The 22,389-nt window shown below is 41.9% G+C and overlaps 2 protein-coding genes across 7 annotated transcripts in view; one reads left to right on the top strand and one right to left on the bottom strand.

The window, feature by feature from the left end:
- The window catches only part of POLK (DNA polymerase kappa), a 45,049-nt gene extending 24,542 nt beyond the window's left edge, over positions 1 to 20,507 (bottom strand). For 3 of the 5 annotated variants that reach the window (XM_058864390.1, XM_058864391.1, XM_058864385.1), the window contains exons 1-3: positions 20,248 to 20,507; positions 3,182 to 3,360; positions 673 to 792 (exon numbers count right to left, since the gene is read on the bottom strand). In XM_058864390.1, the coding sequence (XP_058720373.1) occupies positions 673 to 792; positions 3,182 to 3,319 (258 nt within the window). In that variant the 5' untranslated portion in view covers positions 3,320 to 3,360; positions 20,248 to 20,507. Of the gene's footprint in view, positions 1 to 672; positions 793 to 3,181; positions 3,361 to 6,724; positions 6,826 to 19,932; positions 20,031 to 20,247 lie in introns of those variants that run through there. The other 2 variants (XM_058864388.1, XM_058864389.1) reach the window with 2 other exon arrangements.
- Positions 20,508 to 20,558: 51 nt separating this feature from the next.
- Positions 20,559 to 22,389, top strand: part of CERT1 (ceramide transporter 1) — an 80,871-nt gene continuing 79,040 nt past the window's right edge. The window contains exon 1 of one of the 2 annotated variants that reach the window (XM_058864393.1): positions 20,559 to 20,951. In XM_058864393.1, the coding sequence (XP_058720376.1) occupies positions 20,856 to 20,951 (96 nt within the window). In that variant the 5' untranslated portion in view covers positions 20,559 to 20,855. The remainder of the gene's footprint in view (positions 20,952 to 22,389) is intronic. The other variant, XM_058864392.1, reaches the window with a different exon arrangement.

The following is a 22,389-nucleotide window of genomic DNA, read 5'->3' as shown; positions in this document are numbered from 1 at the left end:
TGATGAAGATGAGCAGATGATCTGTGATCCCATGAGATGCTGAGATGCTTGAACAGAGAGAGATGAGAGCTGGTGAAGACCCTTTGCCCCAATGCAGAGAAGAAGTAAACCTCTGTTCCCAGAGGTGATCACAGAGACAGATTAAAAGAACCTTTGCTTTTGAATAACTCATCCATAAAATAATACCCCTTGAGTTCATGGCCCATGAACACACCTCTGAGTGGTGTGAAAATGGGAGGAGGGCATGATGGCAGAGTTTTTGCCTGGGCAGCTGCCAGTCATAGAAATGAAAAGCCACAAGAAAACTGTTTCTTGTGGAGAACTCTCCATGGAATGCCAAGAGAAAACTCCTCTCAGTACAGACACTGATGAAAAGACTATTGTATAGTTGGTACTGCTTTAACATCCCAGGTTTTGTCTGTAAGTTGTCAGTTGTCAGTTGGAAAAGTGTTGGGAGGAGGAAAGGTTTCTGGAGGTTTTATTCTGGTTTCTTGTTCTTGTAGTTCTATTAATAAACTTACTTTATTCCTTTTAAGTTTTAGGCCTGTTTTGCCTTCTCCTAATCCATATCTCACCACAAGAAATGAGTAAATACTCTGGTGATTATAACTAGAGCTAAAACCACCACAATGATCCAACATTTATCCCAATATGTCTTTAGAAGATTAGTACCTGCAGCTGTGCTTTCAAGAGCTGTTGTGCTGTAATTTTCTCTTTTAGCTGCATCATTTTTTCAATTCTTTGGTTAACTTGTTGATCTTTCTTAAGTTCATTTTCATAAAATTTAGAACCCTGAAAGAAAAAAAAATCACAAAAACACTGTTTTTCTATTTGTCTCCACCTTGTCTTTAAGCAACCACATTTGATTTTTAAATACAGAAAACATAAAACAGAGATGGTTTCTAATCCATGCTTTGGATTTTCATATAAAAATACACAAAAATGACCACTGGTTCTTTATATTTCTCTCTTCAAATGACACACATATATTTTTTCTGCACAAAGGAGTTTAAGGACTTATTTAGAGAACTTTGTATGTTTATTTAGTGTAACACTTGACAATAAAAAAAGTTTAAAGAGTAGATAAAAGTCACTATTCTTTGCAACACCTCCAAGGTATGGAGTACAAAACTCTAATAAAAATTTACTTAAGCATTTTTTCAGACTTCCACACAGCTTAATAAATATAGAAATATATGATATTGTGTAAGTCAAATTCACTTCTAATGTTGAGTATTTTGTTGGTTATTAAATCTTGATGTACACTGCAGAATCAGAAGCTATTTGGAACAGGATGATGAAAACCAAATGGATATAAAAAAGCCCTGTTGCTCTCAAGTATGTAATTGCTCCTTCAAAAAAAGGCACAAACACAAGGAGATGTAATAAAAAGACAATACTCATGTCCAGAATGTATAATGTGACTTTCTGTCCTGACACATAACAAAGAAAGGAGGGCATAGAATGAAGTAGGCAAGATAAAAATTCAAAATTAGGACATAAAATATTTTTCTTGCAACTTGTCTTAGCTTACAAGCAAAATAATATTTGCAAGAAAAGGCTTTTGTTGAACTACTTGTGAAAATTTGCAAAAATGAACACATCTTTAGATGAAAGTGTCTGACTACCAAACCGTCACTAGTACCAAGAATTCAACCATAGTCAAGTCAGATTCAGGCATTCACACAAAAAGCAAAAATATCCGCTTTTATAATAATTATTAAAAAGATGATGGCAGGGCTGTAATATGTCATGTTTCATTAGAAGAAATATCTAATTACAAAACATTAGGGTGTGTTTTGTTTGAATATCAGATATACCTTTTATCTTTTCTCCCCTGTGCCATCAAATATGACTTGCTGACACTTATTGAAAGAAATGAGTACCAAACTTTAGGTGTGGAAAGCAACCCAATATTTGAGATTATTAGTAAGTTTTTTTAAAAAAATTTCCCATCTCTTGCAGTATTTCACAGTTGAAATGCCATAAACCTTCTTGTAATACAGCTGTGAGTAGTCTGTAGGTGTCATTTTAAAGATTATAGAAAAGCTTAAGGAAAAGAATCAATGTTTCTTTTCGGATTTCTAGATGTGTATCTGGCAATTATAAACTCTTGCACTTTTTGGACAGAAATATACTCTAGCAGATAGATGCCTATATGTTAGTTTTGAAAGTCTATTTTACAGTTCATTCTATTTCATACCAGAAAATGAAACAGTAATCGTCCTAATGAAATAATTTATGTAAATATCATTATCTGGGATATATCTGACAAAGCACTGTTTTCAAGAAAGAGTGAACACAATATGTAGAAGAAGCAACTTATCAATAACAAACTTGATAGCATATAAAGTATCATCAACATGAAAATATAAGCAAAAAAAGGAAAAAACTTGCTACATAAGAACTGTTTGCAACATGTTTTCTCCCTCTCCTCCTTTCTCCCTCTGCCTCACCCCTTCAGATCACTACAGAGCAATAGTAGTCAACACAATGCATGAGGAAAACATCAAAGCACATAATCTTGGGCCATGGTGACAACCAAATAAAACACATGCCTGTACAAGGAAAAGTAAGAAAAGCCTGAGTTTCTCAGATATTCTACTGGAACTCTCCATTAACAACTGGGATGACATATATTTCAATGGTTTGTAGAGTTGTGAGAGCCTCTGTGGACCTTTAGTACAAAGATGCACACTATTGGTGATCTCTCTTGAATACTGAGAAGACAGTCACAAAGGCAGTAAAAACTTGTTTGTAGAAGAACATGATTACATCAAATTCATCAGTTACAGGAAGGTGACCAAAAGAAGTAAATCTGCTTGGCTGATTAATGATGGGGTGGACAAAAAGAATGGAAAGGGGGAGAAAAAGAGGAAGCTGGAGCCTTCACAATTATCTCTGGAAAATGCTGTAGTATTTATTTACTGCTTTGGACAAAAAGGGAGCACCTAAGCATATACTCAGTTGTCCTACTCCATGTCCTTCTGGATGAATCCAACAATACTCTAAAAAAATACACTAAACTTTGGCCCCTCCTGTTCCTTCCCACATATAAATTTTGTCTAAGAAGATGCCATCCATATACACACGTGAAGGATAAAATTTGGGGAAGGAAAGAAGAGGGCCTTACAATACTGGACCACAAATAAAGCATCAGGAAAAAAGTAATCAAACCAACCTTGGTAGCTTCCATGATGATTTTATTGATTTTCTCCTTATCCAAGCCCTGCATTCCAGCTTTATTATCATTAAGGCCCATTCTAAGTAGAACTCCATCATTGCAAGAGCTGTTAGCAACTTTTTTCATGTTGTCCATTGTACTTCTTGAAATCAAGTACCTGTTTCACAACCTAATATCTGAAAAAAAAGTAATAAAATATTTATGTTCCAACTGAACAATAAAAATATGTACATTATGGAATTAATTTGCTTTATTTATTGTGTAAGTAATTTATACATATTCAGGAAACAACATACTTACCACAAATATTTGGCATATAATACCAAATACCACAAATACCACTTGTATTCCTGCAAAGTGGCTGACCTGCCACACACACCACATCAAACTACCTGCAACTCAATCAATGTTTGGAGACAGTAAGAATCTATTTTGTTATGAAATTAAAGCTATTTTCCTTTAAAACCTCCCTTACAGAAATAATTGAGCACGAACCAATCTCAGGTAAAGGCTAATACTGCTCACTATTACATTAAGAGAAAAATCACTGCTCATTTGGTCATCATCACTGCTTGAGACAAGCTGTAGAATCCTTTCCAGCAATTTCTAGCTCAAATTCAGAACCTTTGTTTGTGTCAAAACTCATATTTTAATTCAGCCACTCAGACAGCTTCAACTAAACATTCTGAATAAAACCCCAATTCAGGGTAGAATTCATGCAGGTTTTTTTGCCATTAATGTATCGAGCGATGGTATCCAACTTACCAAGCCCTTACTACTCAACTACAGCCATCAGTAATTTCTTATACAAACAGATACTTCTGATATGTGAACTTCTGACATCTTCCCTCATTCTTTATTGAAAGTAAATTGCTAAATCTTCAATATATGGTAATCCTCTAATTATATAGTAAACTGGTTAGTTATTAATTTGATCTCAAAAAAATAAAGAAAACACATTTCATCTTCTGTAGCATGAACCAGTGGTCTTATTTTTGCCAGATTCAAACAAGCAAACTCCCAGAACAGTTTGAGTTGAAAGGCACCTTTTAAATGTCATCAGGTCCAACCCCCTGCAATGAGCAGGGACATCTTCAACTACATCAGGTTGTTCAGAGCGCTGTCCAATGTGCCATCAGATGTTTCCAGTAATGGGGTATCCAACACTTCTCTGGGCAACTGTCCCAGTGTTTCATCACCCTCACTGTAAAAAAACATCTAATCTATACCAACCCTTCTCAGTTTAAAACCATTATCCCTTGTCATATTGCAACAGGCCCTGCTAAAAAGTCCAAGTGTGATGATGTAAGTTATTTAGCATGTATTTATTACTGAAAAAGCATACAGAAACAGCTTCTTCCTACCCCAAATCACTGACTCATAAACCACTCCAGTTTTACTGTCATGCAGAATGGACATTCACTCCTCAACTTTACACTGATCCCTGTGACAGGAACCCTACCTATTTGGAGAAGTCCCACCCTTTTAGACAAAACACCAGCTTTCTTAATCACAAAACACACAAATCTAAGAGTGTGTAATTTTTCCTTTAAATGCCACTTTCCCACGCCAGGACTTAAGTGGGCCTCATAAACAACCAAACACAAGAAGGTCATTATGTATTTTTGCATTTGGAGTTGAATTTTTTTTACTAAAGAAACACATTAATAACTTCTAAAAATTAATGATGGCAATGTTTATATTTCCCCAAAGTTCTTCTATTGAAACATACTAGCCAACTGAAGTCAAGAAATTAAAGAAAGCCCTGTTTACCAAAAAAAGTTCCATCAAAAATATCCAAATTTTAATCATATGCTCTTAGTTCACATTATTATTTATGGTGTCTGCCAGAAAAATACAAGATCAGCCACATAATGCTGTGTTTATATGCAGCATGTTGTATTACAAAGAACATAAGTTGATATAGAGATTTAAACTTTTAATCCTATAGTAGCACTTGAGCTTCTGGGCATAGGAGTGGTTTCATAGCTCTCATGTGTATTTATCAAATAAAAGTCTACAGTGCTGAACATCTTCATAAATTTTTCAGCCACAGTAGGACAATCTCTTACAATTAACATACACATTTATCAGAACAGGTTTACCAGACTTCAATCAAACCAAGAAAAACTGCATCCCAAGCAACATTCCAAATTCCATCTCAGACTCATAAGCACCCCGTATCAATTAACTCCCAGTAATTCCCGTGTTACTGGGAATCTCTGGTAAGTAACAGGCAACATTTCCAAGGAATACTTTCATCAAAGTAAGTATCACTCCACAATTCTCCTTGCTTCCTTTATCACTCACTGCCTTGAAGAAACAGGAATGAACACAAGATTGCTTCCATTTCCTATTCTAGTATTTTCAAAATGTTTTTAGCTGTTCCTTATTCCTGAAAGTGTCTTTCTCCCTAGCATGTACAAATCTTTCCCTTTTCTCATTCAGAGCACTCTTAAAAGCCTATTTTATAGCAGAGGATTTAAAATCTAATTTATGGTAGTCAAAAGAAACTCTATCTCATTGTTACGTATCTAACAATAAAAGAAATATCATGATGTTCACAGTGATGGAAAAAATAATTGTCTTTATAAAGTCTCATAAATGGTGATCACCTGGCATATTTCATCTTTTGAGCTTATTGTGTACTAGCAAAATATATTGCTAGTCCCCAGATAAGAAAAGGTATAAATATCAAGTAATACTTTAGCAGAAATTATGAAGAAAATATTTATCTGATGACATGACATTAGTTCTCCACCAGAGCTTACAGGTGTACAGAAGGGAAAACATGAATGAGAGGTGATACAATTTCCAACTGCTTAGTATGAAGAGAACCTGAACATTATCAAATGAACAGGTCTGTGTGGCCGTTAAACCGGCTAGGCGACCTGGTTTGAGAATGACACGGCGACTACCTCAACCTGCTCGGACCACTGCTCACAGACACCAATGTGGTGGATGGCAAATGGCGTTTATTAGGGAGTGATTCTGCTTTTTATATTATCCAGCTCGGCATGTCATTTCCACCTGCTCACGTCATTGCCACCTGCAGCTGGCATTATAACTATAAGCATAACCATAAACATAAATGGGGGGTGGGGAGGAAGGGGCCCTATCTCCTCCTACAGCGTGCCATCTTCCGGTTGGTCAATCTAACTCTTCCCTCTTCCCACATCTCCCCCCCTCCCATGACATATAAAAAACTGTTTAAACTTTATGAACTGCAAAGGGGAATAACATTAAAAATTATAACAGGTGTTAGTAGTTGTAAAAAGGCTAAAACATAGTTAAAAGGTAATAAACAAACAAGTTTCAAACCAAAACTTAAAACAATTGTTGACGTTCAACCAACATAATATTAACTGTCTCCAGTCGGCTTTTGATAAAAGCCATCAGTTTGTTCAGTACACAAAGTCCAAAAATCAATGCTAAGACTAGCATTGATATCGGTCGAATCAGGGCAGCTATTAGGGTGGTCAGCCATGGCAACTGGTCGAACCAAGATTGGAACCAGCTTTGCTGGGCTTCTCTCTCCACCTTCCGTTGGGACAGTCTGTCTTGTAGCTCAGCCATGGTGCCTCTCACAACTCCAGTGTGATCAGGGCTGGGTGCCAGGGAATGGCCCAGGTGTCCATGTGTCTGTCTCTCTTTGTCTTACGGTGGCATTCGAGGGAATAGCCCTGTAAACAGAGACTCAATGTTTTTGTTAGCATGATCCTTTGAATTCAATTTAAGGTCCAGCTTAATGGACCTCAAAGGACACCATTTGATTTCCCCATCTTTTTTAACAGCGCCATAGCCACGCCCAGTCAAGACTAATCGCCACCCCCGTTCCCATTGGCCTAGCTCATTTCTGATGCTGACTAGCGGGCCCTCTTCTAATGCCTGAGTGGCCCAGTGCTTTTGGGCAGGGCTGTTCTTGTTGTCTCCCTTAGAGAATTGATTTAGGGCTAGCAAGGCAGCAGCTAACAGGCGTGCTTGGTCTTTGGCTGGGATGGTGCCAGAAAAACCTTCCGACCTGGCCAGCACCTCTAGTTTGGTCTTCAGTGTTTGGTTAGCAGGCTCAACTATGGCCTGCCCGGTGCTTTTGTAGGGGATACCATACATTAAGGTGATGCCCCATTTAGAGGCAAACTCTTTCACAGCGCTGGAGATAAAATTTGTCCCATTGTCAGTCTTTATTCGTTTTGGGATACTGAGCCATGCCATGGCTGTCAGCCAGTGTTGGATGGTTGCTTGTGAGTTGCTTTTCCTGTGCTGTGTGGCTATGATCATCCTGCTACAAGTGTCCACAGTTACGGCCAGGCAAGCTTGGGGCTTCAGCAATTGGCAGAGTGTGAAATCGGTCTGCCACAGCTCTGAGGCCTTGAGTCCTCTAGGGTTGATCCCGCAGGGCCATAGCGGTGCTTTTTGACAATGGGGGCACGTAGCCCCTATATGCTTTGCGTCGGTAGCAGAAATTCCACATCTCTTGGCTAGTGCCTTGGCCCCAACGTGGAGTGATTCATGGAGTTGGCGGGAATCTCTGAGGGTCCACAACCCTTTGGCCACGGCGTCTGCTTTGTCGTTTCCAGCCTGAAAAAATCCCTTAATTGGGCCGTGGCTATTAATATGGATTACAGATATGGTGCCTTTCCTGGACCACAAGGCTTCCTCCAGCATTATGGCTCTTGCGGACATTGCTACCCCTGGCCCAGATATGGACAGGCAAAGTTTGGCCACAAACATAGAGTCGGTGACAATGTTGAGGTGCTCCTTGGTGAACAGTCCGCACACTAGGACCATGGCTGATGCTTCTAGCTGCTGAACTGAAAGGTTGTGATCAGTCATCTTCACGCAGTGCCACTGCTCCTTTGACTGCCACACTGCAGCTGCGGTCGAGGTAGTTGATGAAGCATCGGTGAAAACCACTGGTCCTGGCAGGGGCCGGTCTTTGACTTTTTGTGGAAGGTTGATGTCTATGATTGTCAGGAACTGCATCCAAGGCGGCTTGGTGGCGTACCAAATTTCCGCTCTGAACCCTGTAAGTGCTAGGGCAAAACATTCCAAAACTGCTGGCAATTGTGCTGGGATCTGTTTGCGAAAAGGCAGGTATATGGTGGCTGGCTCAATGCCGAGATGACTCAAGGCAAGTTTCCAGCCCCTCACGACCAAGTTAGCAAGGCACTCTGCTGTGGGGGAAAACGCGCATGATGGCTTTCCCAGTACTACCCACTGTATTGGCCGAGCACTGTTGGGGGGTCCTTGGGCTAATGCTCCCACTCCCCCTCTGCTGGTGAAGTGGACATATAGGTCAAGTGGCAAACCAGGATTGTACCTAGAAAGCGTGCTCACTTGTATCTGTCATTCGATGAAGTCCAGGGAACTGACTGCTTCTGGTGTTAGGACTTTCCGTTCCCACAGGTGCTTCCATTTCAGGAGGTCACAAAGAGGGATCATGATTTCAGGGGGCACCATTACCACATTTCAGAGCCACTGTAAGGATCCTACCAGCTGTTGCATGTCGTGGAGGGTTTGAATGTCTCTTTCGATTTTTATCTGAGGAGGGGTTATGTGAAGGTCTGTAATTCCAACCCCCAGGAAGGTCACACACGGTCTTCTTTTTATCTTGGCGGCAGCTATCTCAAATCCCTTCACTTCCAATGCCGCTGAAATGGTTAGAATAAGTTGTTCAACTCTGGTTGCAGATGGATGGTGACCAGGATATCATCTATGTACTGTATAATAGTTGCAGCTGGATCGCTACTCCAAACCGGGGCTAACACTCGGTCAACTGTGATCTGACAGATGGTGGGTGAATTGACCATGCCTTGGGGTAAAACTTGCCACTGATAGCGCAGGTTTGGATGCTGACCATTTGGAAATACGACCGAGAAGGCGAACCGTTTCCTGTCTTCTTTGTGCAGTGGTGTCGAGAAGAAACAATCTTTAATGTCCAGCACAGTGCAGGGCTGTCCCTGCGGTATCATTGAATTCATGGGCAATAGGGTCTGTACAGGGCCCATGAGTTCAATTGTTTTATTGACTTCACGTAAGTCGTGCAGCAGGCGAAAGCCTTTGCCTGAGCACTTCAGGGTGACAAAAACGGGTGTTCCATGGACTCGTGGAAGGCTCAATGTGATCGTGTCACAGCTCGCACTTGATCAGTGTGAGGAGGGCGGTCATTCGAGGCTTGGAGAGGGGCCACTGCTCAACCCACACTGGGTCAGCTGATTTCCATGTTAGCTTAATTGGTGGGAGTGGGTCTATGGCAGTGGCCTTCAGGATAAATTTGTTATCCTGACTCGCAGCTGGCTCAGTGCATCTCTTCCCAGCAAAAGTGGTGTTTTGGGCATGACATAGGGGAAGAGAGTGATGCTTTTTTCAGGCTCCTTTTCAGCATGGATTTTAACTGCAATCAGCTGGGTGCTCTTCCATGTCCAGGACGTGCCTCCAATTCCCCCCACAGTAGGAGCTTCTTCTAATCCCCAGCATGTGGGCCAGTGGGACTCTGGGATAACCGTAACGTCTGCTCTGGTGTCAATTAAAAATGGAACGCTGATGGTAGCAATATTCAGGGAGCTTGACCAAGGGGGTGTATGGACATCATGGAGATGGCAAATCCCCCAAACTACTGGGTGGTTATCACAGTCCACTGCCAGGGCCACCCAGGGACCGGCGTGTTGGGAGTTGGTCCCACCCGCTGGGGCATGCAGGGGTCCGATTGGGCCACTGGTGTCGCTGGGAAATTGGCTGCCTCTCGTGGAGGCATTGGGCTCGGGAGATCCCCACCCCAGGGAGTGACAGAGTTGGACCACACTGCATTCCAGGTGGGAGGGGGCTGCATGCGGCCCAACTGCCCCCTCCCACTCCCGTTTCCCTGAAACTTGGAGCGGCAATCCTTGGCAAAATGCCCTTTTTTCTGCAGGCCCAACAGGGCCCCCTGGGTTGAGTCTGGTGAGGGGGATGTGAAGGGCATGTAGGGGGAGGTCTCTCTGTCTGGGGACAGTCAACAGCAACGTGGCCCTGTTTACCACAATTAAAGCAAGCCATTACATTAACAATTGCTGTCAGCAAGGCTGCCTGAATGAGGGGAAGATGTTCCTCTCTCGTGACGTGTTTGATCACGTCGGCGAGACTGGCTCCAGCTGGCAGGGACTGCAAAATTTCTTTGACGGGTGAATTGCACTGCTGGCGAAGGCATTCTGCAAGAACCGGACCTTTCGCTTTGGCCAGCAAGGTCGAAGAGTCAACCGCTGCCTGCAAGCGATCTACAAATGGAGTGAAACTTTCACTTTCACTCTGTCTTATAATGGACCAAGGGGATGGTTTGGCGACGACTCTGCAGCCTGAGCGAATGGTTTCTCTGGCAGCGCGAGTGGTTGCCATGACTTCCTGGGCCCGCAGGCCCTTGGCTTGCTCTTGGGGGGGGAGCATATTTTGGTCCGTACCCATCAGGCGCTGAAGGTTAGAGCCATGGAGCGGGTGATCTGCCCCAGTTACTGTGGATAGCTGCTTTGCACAGTTTTCCTCCCATTCCTATCTAAAAATTATCATCCCCGCCCCATCAAAAATCATCCGGGAAATCTGTTTGATGTCAAACGGCAGCAGGTCACCTCCCCCGAAAATGTCGTCAATGAGGGTGGAGACCATTGCCAAACTGATTCCTTTGTCTCCGATTGCCTTAACAACCGCCTGTACCTCTTTGGGGTTTACCAGCAAGTATACCCTCCGGTTTCCACCTTGCCCCCCAGCCGGATCGGAAATGGCAGCTGGCCCAACAGCCCCCAGTTGGCACAAGAAATTCCTATTTTTCTCCAGTCCATAAGGGGTTTTTTTATGGTTTGCTCTTTATTCGTGGGGGGAAGGGGGGTTGGCTTTTAACTCAGCACGTCCAACTCTCGGAGTCAGAGCTTGCTGTGGACCCATCATCTGACCACCCATCCCAGCTGGAGTCTGAGTTAGAGCTGGAAGTTGAGTGACTCGAGGTTTCCGGGCTGCGGTGTCTTTTTGTTGGGCTCTGCCCCTGCCTACCTCCCCTTTTGTGGGTGAAGCATCCTTCCCGTTTGGGCTTGCTCCAACTCCTGCTTGTGGAGGTTCTAGTCGAGTGAGGGCGTGTTTTTTGACAGGTGCCCCGATTGGCTCTTTTCCCTTTACTAGTATCCTCCCCCTCGGCACAATCCACCTTGGCACCACCCCCTATGCAGAGGTCCGCCCTCAGTCACTCGAGCACGCCCACGATGTCAAATGGTTCTCTTTCTCCCCTGCCACCAACTTGTGGACCTCGCCCCCCCTCTTGGTACTCAGTGCCATTTTGTGGCGCATAGGGCGGGGGCCGTTCTAGAACTTCTTTTGGCCCCAAGTTGGCCACGGAATGGTTAGCTTTTACAATTTGATCGTCTCGAGGGGACCGAATCCGTTCCGGCTCCCCCATGAGAGTGTCAGAGCTTTGGGAGTGTGTGGACTGCTCTTGCTCTTGCAAGGGCGCGGACCCAGTGGGGTCACAGCCGATCGTTTGGGTGGCCGCCGCAACTCTTAATTTGGGAGTGACTCGAAGGCATGCCTGGGCAGCCTTCCATGTCTCCTGCTCCTCCAAAGCTTTTTGCAATGCATCTACAACCCTACCCCACACTTTAAGCGTTTTCCCACTTCCCAAGGACACTGTGTCCTACACGAGTGCCTCAGTGCACTTTTTCCATACTTCTGGGTGGAGTATGTCCACCGGACGGTCAATGACCCTTATCTGTATTAACCTCGTCACCAAGAGGATAAAATCTTTGGGATTACAATCAATCTCCCACTGCTTATATATCTGGGTTATGACCTTCATGAGCGATTCCATTGTCGTGGGTCCGGGAGTGTCCTCCCTGCTGGGCTGGTCCTGCCGCCCTGCTGTCGTTCACCCGTCCAGGCAAATCCCGTCCCCCGGGTGTTTTTCCTGGGTTTCGGCACCACTTGTGGCCACTAAACCGGCTAGGCGACCTGGTTCGAGAACGACACGGCGACTACCTCAAGCCTGCTCGGACCACTGCTCACAGACACCAATGTGGTGGATGGCAAATGGCGTTTATTAGGGAGTGATTCTGCTTTTTATATTATCCAGCTCGGCATGTCATTTCCGCCTGCTTACATCATTGCCACCTGCAGCTGGCATTATAACTATAAGCATAACCATAAACATAAATGGGGGGTGGGGAGGAAGGGGCCCTATCTCCTCCTACAGCGTGCCATCTTCCGGTTGGTCAATCTAACTCTTCCCTCTTCCCACAGGTCTGGAAAAAAATCCATAAAATATTTAACATATTGAAATGAATCACAACAGCTACAATAAGACAACTGATATAGTACTGATAGATAAAACCAGTGCTCATTTGCCATAGATAAAAATGAAAATATTTAAACATAACAGAGAAGCACCAGAGTTTCAAACTGTGCAAAATGTGAACAAAATGTCAATGTAGAAACATAGTAACTGCTTCAATTAAGCTAGAGAAAACACTGAACTCGAGATGACAATTGTTTTGCCAAAAATACTTGGAAAAGTGGGTACAGTACTAGAATCTAATGAAACAGTCTACACAGACTGTCACACTTTCGGCATGCTGTTACCTCAAGAAGCTGTTGCAAGACCAAGCTGCTTCCTCTAATACAAAACATGACATCTCTCTCAGTATTATACTGAACAAACCAGAGAAGGCTGTGAAGGCAGTTTACAACAATATATTACCCTATTATTCCTGTGACTGGGAAATGAGGGGAAGCAGGAAAATCATATGTAAGTGGAAAGAGTATGTAACTTTCCAATTGCTAGGGAAGTACTTAAAAGGTAAAGACTTTGGTGGTGAATGTCAATGTAAAGCAAACAAAGCAAAAAAAACCAAACAAAACATTGAGAAGCACCACAAAATACCATTACTGTGTAGAAAGTTTTATGAGTAAGCTGGGATGCCTACAAGTGGGAAAAGACCACTAATTACACCATACTCAAGCTCCTCTAGAATCAGACACAGAAACTAAACTGAACTAGTAAGACAGGGTTATATAGTATTTGGAAGTGTCAAGAGATTGAAACAGCAATAAAATTAGAGCAACAATTTAAAGTACCCTTACCTTCACTCAAATTTTGCATTTTTTTTAACAGTTGACTGAACCAACCTAAAGGAAATGGCTTGTATTTGATCCTGTGCCACTCCTCCAACTTGTCTTCATTAAAAATTCTCCAATTCCAGCAATAGAAACTCTGTATACTGTGAAAAATGCCTTTATATTACAGTTTCCATGTAATAAAATAATGCAAAAGATAGAAATACAAAACATTTCTAAGAATATTCAGTTCAGTGGGTGTAGTGTTATTATGCACATTATTAACATTTGCAAATCTTAATCTTAACAGTTCATCTTTTGTTGACCATGTTAACAACATAGGATGAACTATTAAGACTGGAAAATGAAACCAGTATAGAAAAGCTTGAAAAATAATTTATTTGCATACTGAGTTATTATTTAATGCATGTAAATTGTGTACCTGTACTCATAAATAAAACAAATTCTGGTATCTTTGCTGTCACAGATGCTCATGACAGTGTGAGGTGCAAAGTTACTAGGAAACACAATTGTCCACCTAGCCCAGAGTTCAAAAACTAAACAGAGGAACCAAAATATACAGTACAGACGTAAAGGACTGGTTTTTACACCCTAATTGTCCTAAGCAAGTCTTAATGGTATGTAAAAAAAAATTGAAATAAATGTTGCAAATAGCAACACAAATAATAGAGACTCTTTCCCAAATGATCTTTTAATTATTATCTTCTGGATGGCTAAAACAAGGATCTAAATTAAATATATTTCTTAATTTCTGTAAAACTCATAAAAGCCTCAAAATAACACTGCATCAAAATCAGATACATCATTTACTGCAGCAAGAGCCCAAACTAAACTTCCTATTTTCTCTCAGTTAAAATATTTCAGATATTCATTTATTTAAACTTCTTCTATTAGAACTTTAGCAGGAACAGAGAAAAATTGTAACAGCTAACTTGATTTACAAATGTAGAGAATGGATAAAGCAATACCGTTTGAAAACCTCTCATTACATAGGCTACGTCAGAAGAAAACCAACGTTGCCCATCATTTCAATGGCAAGGTCAAGGTGTTAATACCTGTGTAAAAGCAATGAAAGCGCAACAAACAATTACAAAATTAGGACTTCATCCAGTTTTGACCACAAAGAATCACTCCTAAGAGTTTTGGCTAAAATCAAGTGTGGTGTAGTACAGATCTCCGCGCCCAAAATTTACATTCCACTAAAGTATAGGCCTATACCAAAAACACTAGGGAGAAGAAGACAGGAAAAACTTCCTTTCAAATATCCCATGTCTTTTATTTTTCTTACGATAACTTAAAAAATGACCCATTATCAAAATCTACTGAAGTTTGGAGCACTCACTGCAAGAGTGGTGGAAAAATTTCTTCCTTAAAACCTTTAAGATAATCACATCCATGTAGAAGATAGTAGTGAATAGTGTGAAACTCTTAGAACGCTTCATAAGCATTCAACAGATCCTCAAAAGCCAAATATTAAATAATCCAGCTCTGTTATATCTTCAGTAAAAGGGCAGTTCTGTAGTTTAAGACTCAAAAAACCCAGTTTCAGTTACATCAGAAACTTTGCTGGGTCATCACCTCACCATAATAAACAACTGAGCCAATCAAAAACCTCATAAGACAAAACAAGCAACACAGGTAAAATTCGGAAGCTGGATAAGCATGTTTTCCTAGTGAGAATGCTACCAAAAAAAAAGTTACTAATACACATTGTTCACAGTAACTTTCCTTTGAACTGACATGGAATTCAGCCTAGCATTTCAAATAGGTTCCTATACCAAACCCCTTAAAAAAATGAGCAGTTACTGTTTTACGTCTCAAAACAGTACAGCTCATACTCACCTAATTGCAAAACTTTTTGGTTTATGTAAATGTAAAATATAAAATATACACCAAAGTCACGATGTAGAAAATTATACATGTACTGAAGAAAAGCATAAGAAATTAAGCCTTTAAAAACAGACAATCCAACTACAATGTGCCAACACAAACAATAAATTAAAACAAACCAACCAACCAACCTACGGAAAATTGTTTTGACAAGAGATGTGGAAAGCTCTTATATTCTGCTGTAAGTGAATGGGATACTCTGTAAGAGAAATGAAATTCACTTTTACCAAAGACTATACTTCACAAGCAAGCATGGAATAATTTATATACTTCACTACTTTTCGCCCAGCATTGACCAATACCTGAAGAGTTATATATAGAACAAAAAAGCCATGTAGACTGATCCAAGAGTAACTCTCATTCCCAACCTTTTAAATGTCTCCTTTGCACTGGAAATTACAGCTGGAAGCCACCTCAAAACAAAGCTCCTGGGTATTACTGAAACAATATCATATGTATTAAGTAAGAGAGACAACATGAGAACATCCCAATAAGGCCAGAATTCATTGAAATAAGCATTTTTAATGGACAACATTTGGGTTTTACTCCAATTGCTAATTTCAATTGAACTTGTAGCCATGTACCTACACCTCTTACTCCACTCACTGCAAAGAAGTATCTTCATGCCAGGCACAAAACACATGCATTGTTGTATAACTAAAGCCCACCTAAACCACCTTTTTAAGAAAATCATGTACCCATAGCTAGGCCCTTTAAACAATAGGTGAATTCTTGAATGTCTAAGATAATAACAAATATAAATTCAACAAACTAGGAAAATTCAACCCTGCTAGAGCATTCTCAACATTTCTGCTTTTTCAAATGTTACACTGCAAACTCCAGCAGTGATTTTATTTCATATTACTTGATTTATGCATTACTTGGATAAAGATGTTATCCGCAAACAGCAACATTATAATAATCCTAAAATATCCTGAGTTGGAAGGGACCCACAATGAACATTGAAGTCCATCTCCTGGACTTGCATAGGCCAACACCGAAAATCATACAATGTGCTTGAGAGAACACATATGTACATAAAATATGCATATTGCATACTTTTGAAAAAGGATTGCTTACAGTCTTCTGTAAGCATTCATTTGGCAAGGAAACATTCTGGATCACTGAACCAAATTTAGCAAACTCCTTAACTCTCATTTCTTGTGAAAATATGTTCCTCTGATAATAATTTAAGTATCAGTTGCTCTGAAATTTCTTTCTCAGCAGGCAAATCTTCACCAAAGACATGTTCAAGGAAGAACATCAGACTGTCCTTCTAACTATCTGCTCAATTCTTCTTAGCCACAGGGAGTTTGATTTTTACCAGAAGCTTGGTTTCTAAATGGCCCTGAGAAGACTCCTGTCAGTTCTAATCCTGTAGTAATTTCCAAGAAAAGAACTGGCAGAAGGAACTGCACAACAGTGTTGTCTGCATCAATACACATACATTTAATATACATGGTGTTAATCACATAGATTCCCAGCTAGTGTGTTCAAAACTATTCTCTGTTAAAATATAACACAAACAAGTTCCTTAGAAAATGAATCTTCCAATAAAGATGTAGTATCTTTACAAATGTAATAAGACAGAGTACATGATAAATTAATACTGAACAGAAATCTGGGCAAGAATTCATGGAAGTTAAAACTCCAAGTGCCCAAGCTGACACAAATGAAATGAGAGTACTTTTAAAGTAGCAGCTGACTCAGATTTGACAAAAACATAGATCCCATACAAGCACCTGAAATTAGCCCTGAAAAAACAAGTCCTAGAATTATGGCTTCTGTACACTCACTGACTTTAAGATGTAACAAATTGCAGACAAATCCATCCTTTTAAACATTAAATAATTCACATTGAAAGTAAACAGTTAATAGAGACTGCTTTTGACAATGTTCAAAAATAAATGTCAAAATATTTTATGCCATTCACCAAACTGCCTGAATAATTCTTAGTTTATGACACAAGTAAAATAAGTGGAATACTCATCCCCTATCAATTTTCTGTAGGCAAGATGCAATGTAATTCTTTTCTAAATTCTGCTTTCAGTTTCTCTGCCAAAAAATCCTCATGTTTTTAAAACATCTAAGTTTATTAGAGGGGAAAAGAACCATGGTATGTTCTTCTGCCTCTATTCAGTAATTTAAAGGACCTTTTAAACTCAAAGATTTATCTCTTTAACAAAGTCTTTAAGTTTTCCTTGCACTTCTAGATTACTGAAAACAAAGGTTTTACCAGTTTAATCCATAAAGAAAATAATGAAGGAACTGAACACTCATCAGTAAAAACTACACTAGAGGTAGTATAGTTATCTGCGACATGGCTTCTATAGACATGTTCAGTGCCAATGGATTCATAGACAGTTGATTTTAAATTTTATTTTTGTTTTTACTTAGAAATAAAAGCCTAACACAGTGATTCACAGAGAGCAAAACTGTTCTAGAATAAGTGTCTGAATCATTAATATTTCTGAGCCTATGCTATTAGGCAATATGCTGTGGCATAGCAAAGCTCCTTTAAGGATCCTCCTAAGAAAAACAGTCTCAAATTTCAGAAAAAACGTAACGGTAAGCATGAACACACTAGAAAGTGATAGAGATTCTGTTACAAAAATAAGAAATGAACACCCTAAAATAGAATCTATGGCAGTAGAAAAAATATAAAAAAAGGAAGGGAAAAAAAAAAGGTATTTATAAAGTTACCCAATTGACAGTGCTTATTATGACTGACATTCCAAGAAGTAAAACTCAACACTCCCCAGTTCTGTACTACAATTAGTATATCAGCAATACGGAACACTACCTGTTACACTGTTCTAAAAAAGGTCATGACTATTTCCATTTAAAACAGTAATTTGCAAACTTCTTGCAATCCCTAAGACACAGAAGAGGTACAGACCTTGCTATGAAAAAACAAACACAGCAATGAAGCACAAAATAAAGGTTCAGTAGAAAAGGTATAGAAGAAGCTAGAGAGGAGTGAGTGCATCTGGATGATTTTCTACATTTCCTGTGATTTGGTTTGCATCCTAGATTGGTCTTGGCACAGGCAAACCTGCTTCTTTTCAAACTATAATTAACTGGAAGACTGCTCTTTCAGAGCACACCTGCAAAATGACAATTATTAATGTAGGTACTCTCCAAGGGATCAGACTCCTGTAGTCTGAAAAAAACCTCTCAAAACATGTGTAAGAACTTCAAGTCCTCAGCACTAAATCTTTTCTTTACAAATCTCTCCCACTGTACTCCATGCTTGCTGATAAGGGTATGACCTTATCTCATTAAGAGTAACAGACAGTATGCTATGTTTTTGAAAAATGGTCAGAGCATTGGAAAGAAGGGGTAATTTACATAAGGTATTCACAACTAAAATACAGCTTTTGGAAGAAGGTAAGCCGGTGACATTGTGTTGAAAAACAAGATACATTAGAAGCATGTGGCAGGTGTAAACAGAAAACTATTACGTAGCACAGCCAATGCATTATAAGAAAAGCTGAAAAAGCAAACCTTTTAGCATTCAATATTTTTTCATTTAAAGTTTGTAAAATACTAGCCACAGTTAATAAACAAAACAAATACTCTCTCTTAAAAGTAAGGATATGTTTGTTGAACAACCTGAAAAGATGTCTACCCTATGTATTTTTAGTTTGTAACACTGGACTGATTCAATATTCTGGAGGGGGAAAAGAAAAAGCAAGCTTCCTCTGTAACTAAGTGAATAGTAATAGTTTCAGATCAAAAGCCTGACAGGAAATGTCTGTGTACACTGCCACTGCTAAAAGGACTTGCTCAGACATGTCTTTTCAGCTCCTGCTCCTGAGAAGAATTTCATTCAGAGTTTAACTGAGAATACACAACCGGCTTTACAGGTGATGCCAACTAACTTCGACAACATATTGCAGAAAAGATAAATTATTCTCATACATATCAATACTTACATAGCTTGCTTGACAAATACAGTACATTGAAACAAACGCTAAGGAGAAAAAAATGCACTTGGGTTTCTTCCCAAACACATAGTGAATCAAAGAATATTGGTTTTCAGCAACATTTTATATATTAATAAATTGTCTAAAGTAGCATCCACAATAGACTTCTGTAAAAGTTTTTTTCCTGTATATTGCAGTGATTACACAAATATTAAGATGGCTATGACTATTTTTTATTTCTAATATTTTAGGACAATGATGCTACCTTTAGAATCATCCGCAGTTCTGCATTCATTGTAAATATCTTCATATCTGAGACTTTGAGCAGATACGAATATTATTTAACTTTTAACTGTTATATATAGAGAATGCATATAAGTTAATGTGTCAATGCTCTTTCAAAAAAATAATAAACCCTCAATGGAAACTTTCAAACAGCCTAACACGGGAAAATTAATAATTTGTCATAAGGAAGAAGTCAGAGAAAACAGAATTGTGCAGCATTGCTCTTCCAACAATAACAGAAATGAATCTTCCCAACACGAAATTTCCTTAACCAACATTCTTAAACGCATTTTTTCCCCCGCCCAAGAAATCAGGAGATGAATTAGTATAAATCCTAAGTCTTTCCCAAAACACTATAGGTGCTGTTCACAAATCGTGAAGTGACAGGTGCAACAGGGCTTTTTTTCCATTCTACAAATAAATCTCCACCCATAAATATCGACGAAAACACGTATTTCAGACTAAGTCTGAAGGAAAAAAAAAAAAAAATAAATCACCCTGTCGTTCCCTAAACTACGAAAGCAATTTAATAAATGGAAGGGAGAACATCCGGAGTACCTGGCAGCCGAAGCCGAACGGGAACCCATCATTCTGCCTGCTCTGCCCACCCCACGCCTTTGAGCGCCCCCGTGGAGGCAGAACCCGGTCAGGTGCGGCCGGCCGGCCCTCCCCCTCTCGTTTCATCCAGAGACGGCAGCATCTCCCGCCCCTTCCCGCCACCTCCACCATCTTTGATTTGCGTAAAGTTTGCCGCTCACCCCCCTCAAAAGTCCTCCCTTGCCCCGAGTCCCGCAAGGTTTGAGGCGAGAGGCTACATCTCCTCGCCCTTGAAAGCAAGCAGAGTCGGAGAGACGCTAAAGATAAAGCAAATACCTCTGCACAAAAGATAAAGCAAACATCGCCCTGGGCAGCACCGTCGCCCTTGGTAGCGGAGTTCCCCTCACCCTCACTCGAGGAGACTGAGACGAGACCTGCCACCACAGGAACGACGAAACCAAGATGGCGGCCGTGCGCCGCCGGAGTGAGACTACATCTCCCAGCACGTCCTGCGGCGCGAGTGATGGGCAATAGCGGCCGAACTCGCGGCGGAGCTGGGCAGGACTACAACTCCCGCGGGGCGCCGCGATGGGGCGGGGTGCTCGTGAACGATGGCATTAGAGCCCCCGCCTCATCTAAGATGGCGGCGGCGGGAGCGCGCTGAGCGGGTGCCCAGCAGGCGGGCGCGCGCTCGCCCCTCCTCCCCTCACTGTCCCGGTGTTGTGGCTCTGGCCGCGGGCGGGGTCTGCGGGGACGCGGCGAGGGGAGCCCGGGGCTGCGAGCCTGGTTGCCGGCCGGTCGCTGGCAGGGGCGGGCAGCGCTCGGTGGCGGCACCCGCTCAAGTAGAGCGTGGCGCTCCGGTCCCTTCGGCAGAAGAAGGCTGCTGTGGGCGGGGGCCGCTCCGGCTCTTTCACAGCTCGGCGGTGGCTGCGGCTCCGGTCTCCATGTCGGACAACCAGAGCTGGAATTCCTCCGGCTCCGAGGAGGACCCCGAGACCGAGCTCGGGCTGCCTGTTGAGCTCTGCGGGGTGCTCAGCAAGGTAAGCCGCTTCTACCCCATTGCTGAGCCCTGCCACCCCCCATCCTCGTCGCTGTCAGCCTCGACCGCCCCGGGGGCTCGGGCCGAGGGGCCCGGTGGCGGGGGGGCCGGGCGGCTCCGCGGGCGGCGCTGGCACGGCCGGGGCACCGCCACCTGACGGCGGAGCCGCTGCCAGGAAGAGCCGCGGCGGCGCCGGGCGCCCCCTCCCTCAGCCCCGCCGCCCCTCGCGGCCGGAGGCAGCCTTTCCTCGAGCACAGCCACGGTCCCCGCCGCCCCCCGAGCCCGCCGGCCGCACGCCGCGGGGCTCCCCCCGAGCCGCGCCGGGAGGGCGTCTCCCCCGAGCCTCGGGCTCGGGCTGGAGCGGCGCCGGGCCTGGGTGTCGCGGCTACCCGGGAGCTCCCGGAGGCGCCCGCAGCCAGTCTTGTCTCTTCGGGAGCAGGCACGGTTTTGAGTGCAAGTATCAAAACAGGGAATTAAATACTCCTGCGGCAAGAGATAGCGGGAGGAGCGGAAAAGGAAAATGGCTATACGGCTTGTTTCCCCTTTTAAAAATAACCATAGTTATTTTCTCTCTTATCGCTGAATATAAGGTTACTTCCGAACATGCGTCGGTTTGTACTGTGAAATTTTATATTCAGAAGTACTTTGGAGTAGAATATTGAATTACTTAGTTTTTATACGAATATTTTATTTTTTGTTACAGAAAGTATATTCAGAATTACGTTGAAATATCTGTAAGATTAAAGCACTATGTTTTGAATTTTTTGTTTCCTGTCCTACACGATAAGGCTAGGCACAAGCCAACATAGGAGGCACAGGATACAGAGATCTTACACTGCCCTGAGTGCGTAGAAAACAGCCGTGAGTTCACACTGTTGTGACGGAAAGTTTGTGAACTCCTGCCAGCCTGAAAATGTTTTTCACCCTAAAGAGGAAATGGTTAGGAGAAAAGAAGGATCTCTGCTTTCATTTGTAAGATTTTATCTAATAGTGGATGGGGGAAGGAGGGGATGAGATGGATGTGAGATGGTGTTAGAGCAGTTACAATAGGAGATTTTGTTTGTGTTTTTTTCATAGCAAAGTTTTCCTTGGGTAAGATGCTTCTGTTGTTAGACAGAAAGTAGTTTATAGGATGTAATTCATTTTTATGTCAGCACACTAAATACAAAGTCCAGGTGCTCTTTCTCAGTGGCGTAGCAGGTGAAGCCATAGCTTCAGACATTCTAGGTGAGGTACGTGTACACTTTTTACTTTTCTAGATGATTGTGCTGAGTGTAGCAGAGACTGTCTTTCCCATGAGAACCCGGAATTTAATCTGAATATGGCGAAACCGGTCGCAATGAATATGTTTGCGGGGTAGGGTTACCTTTTGTTATTTGATACCTCAGTAATTATTGAGGTAAACCAATTAAAATTGGAATGGTAGCATACTGAACTTT

Source organism: Poecile atricapillus, chromosome Z (assembly GCF_030490865.1).
Source record: "Poecile atricapillus isolate bPoeAtr1 chromosome Z, bPoeAtr1.hap1, whole genome shotgun sequence".
In the NCBI taxonomy this organism is placed as follows: domain Eukaryota; kingdom Metazoa; phylum Chordata; class Aves; order Passeriformes; family Paridae; genus Poecile; species Poecile atricapillus.
This window is presented reverse-complemented; position numbering and strand designations above follow the sequence as displayed.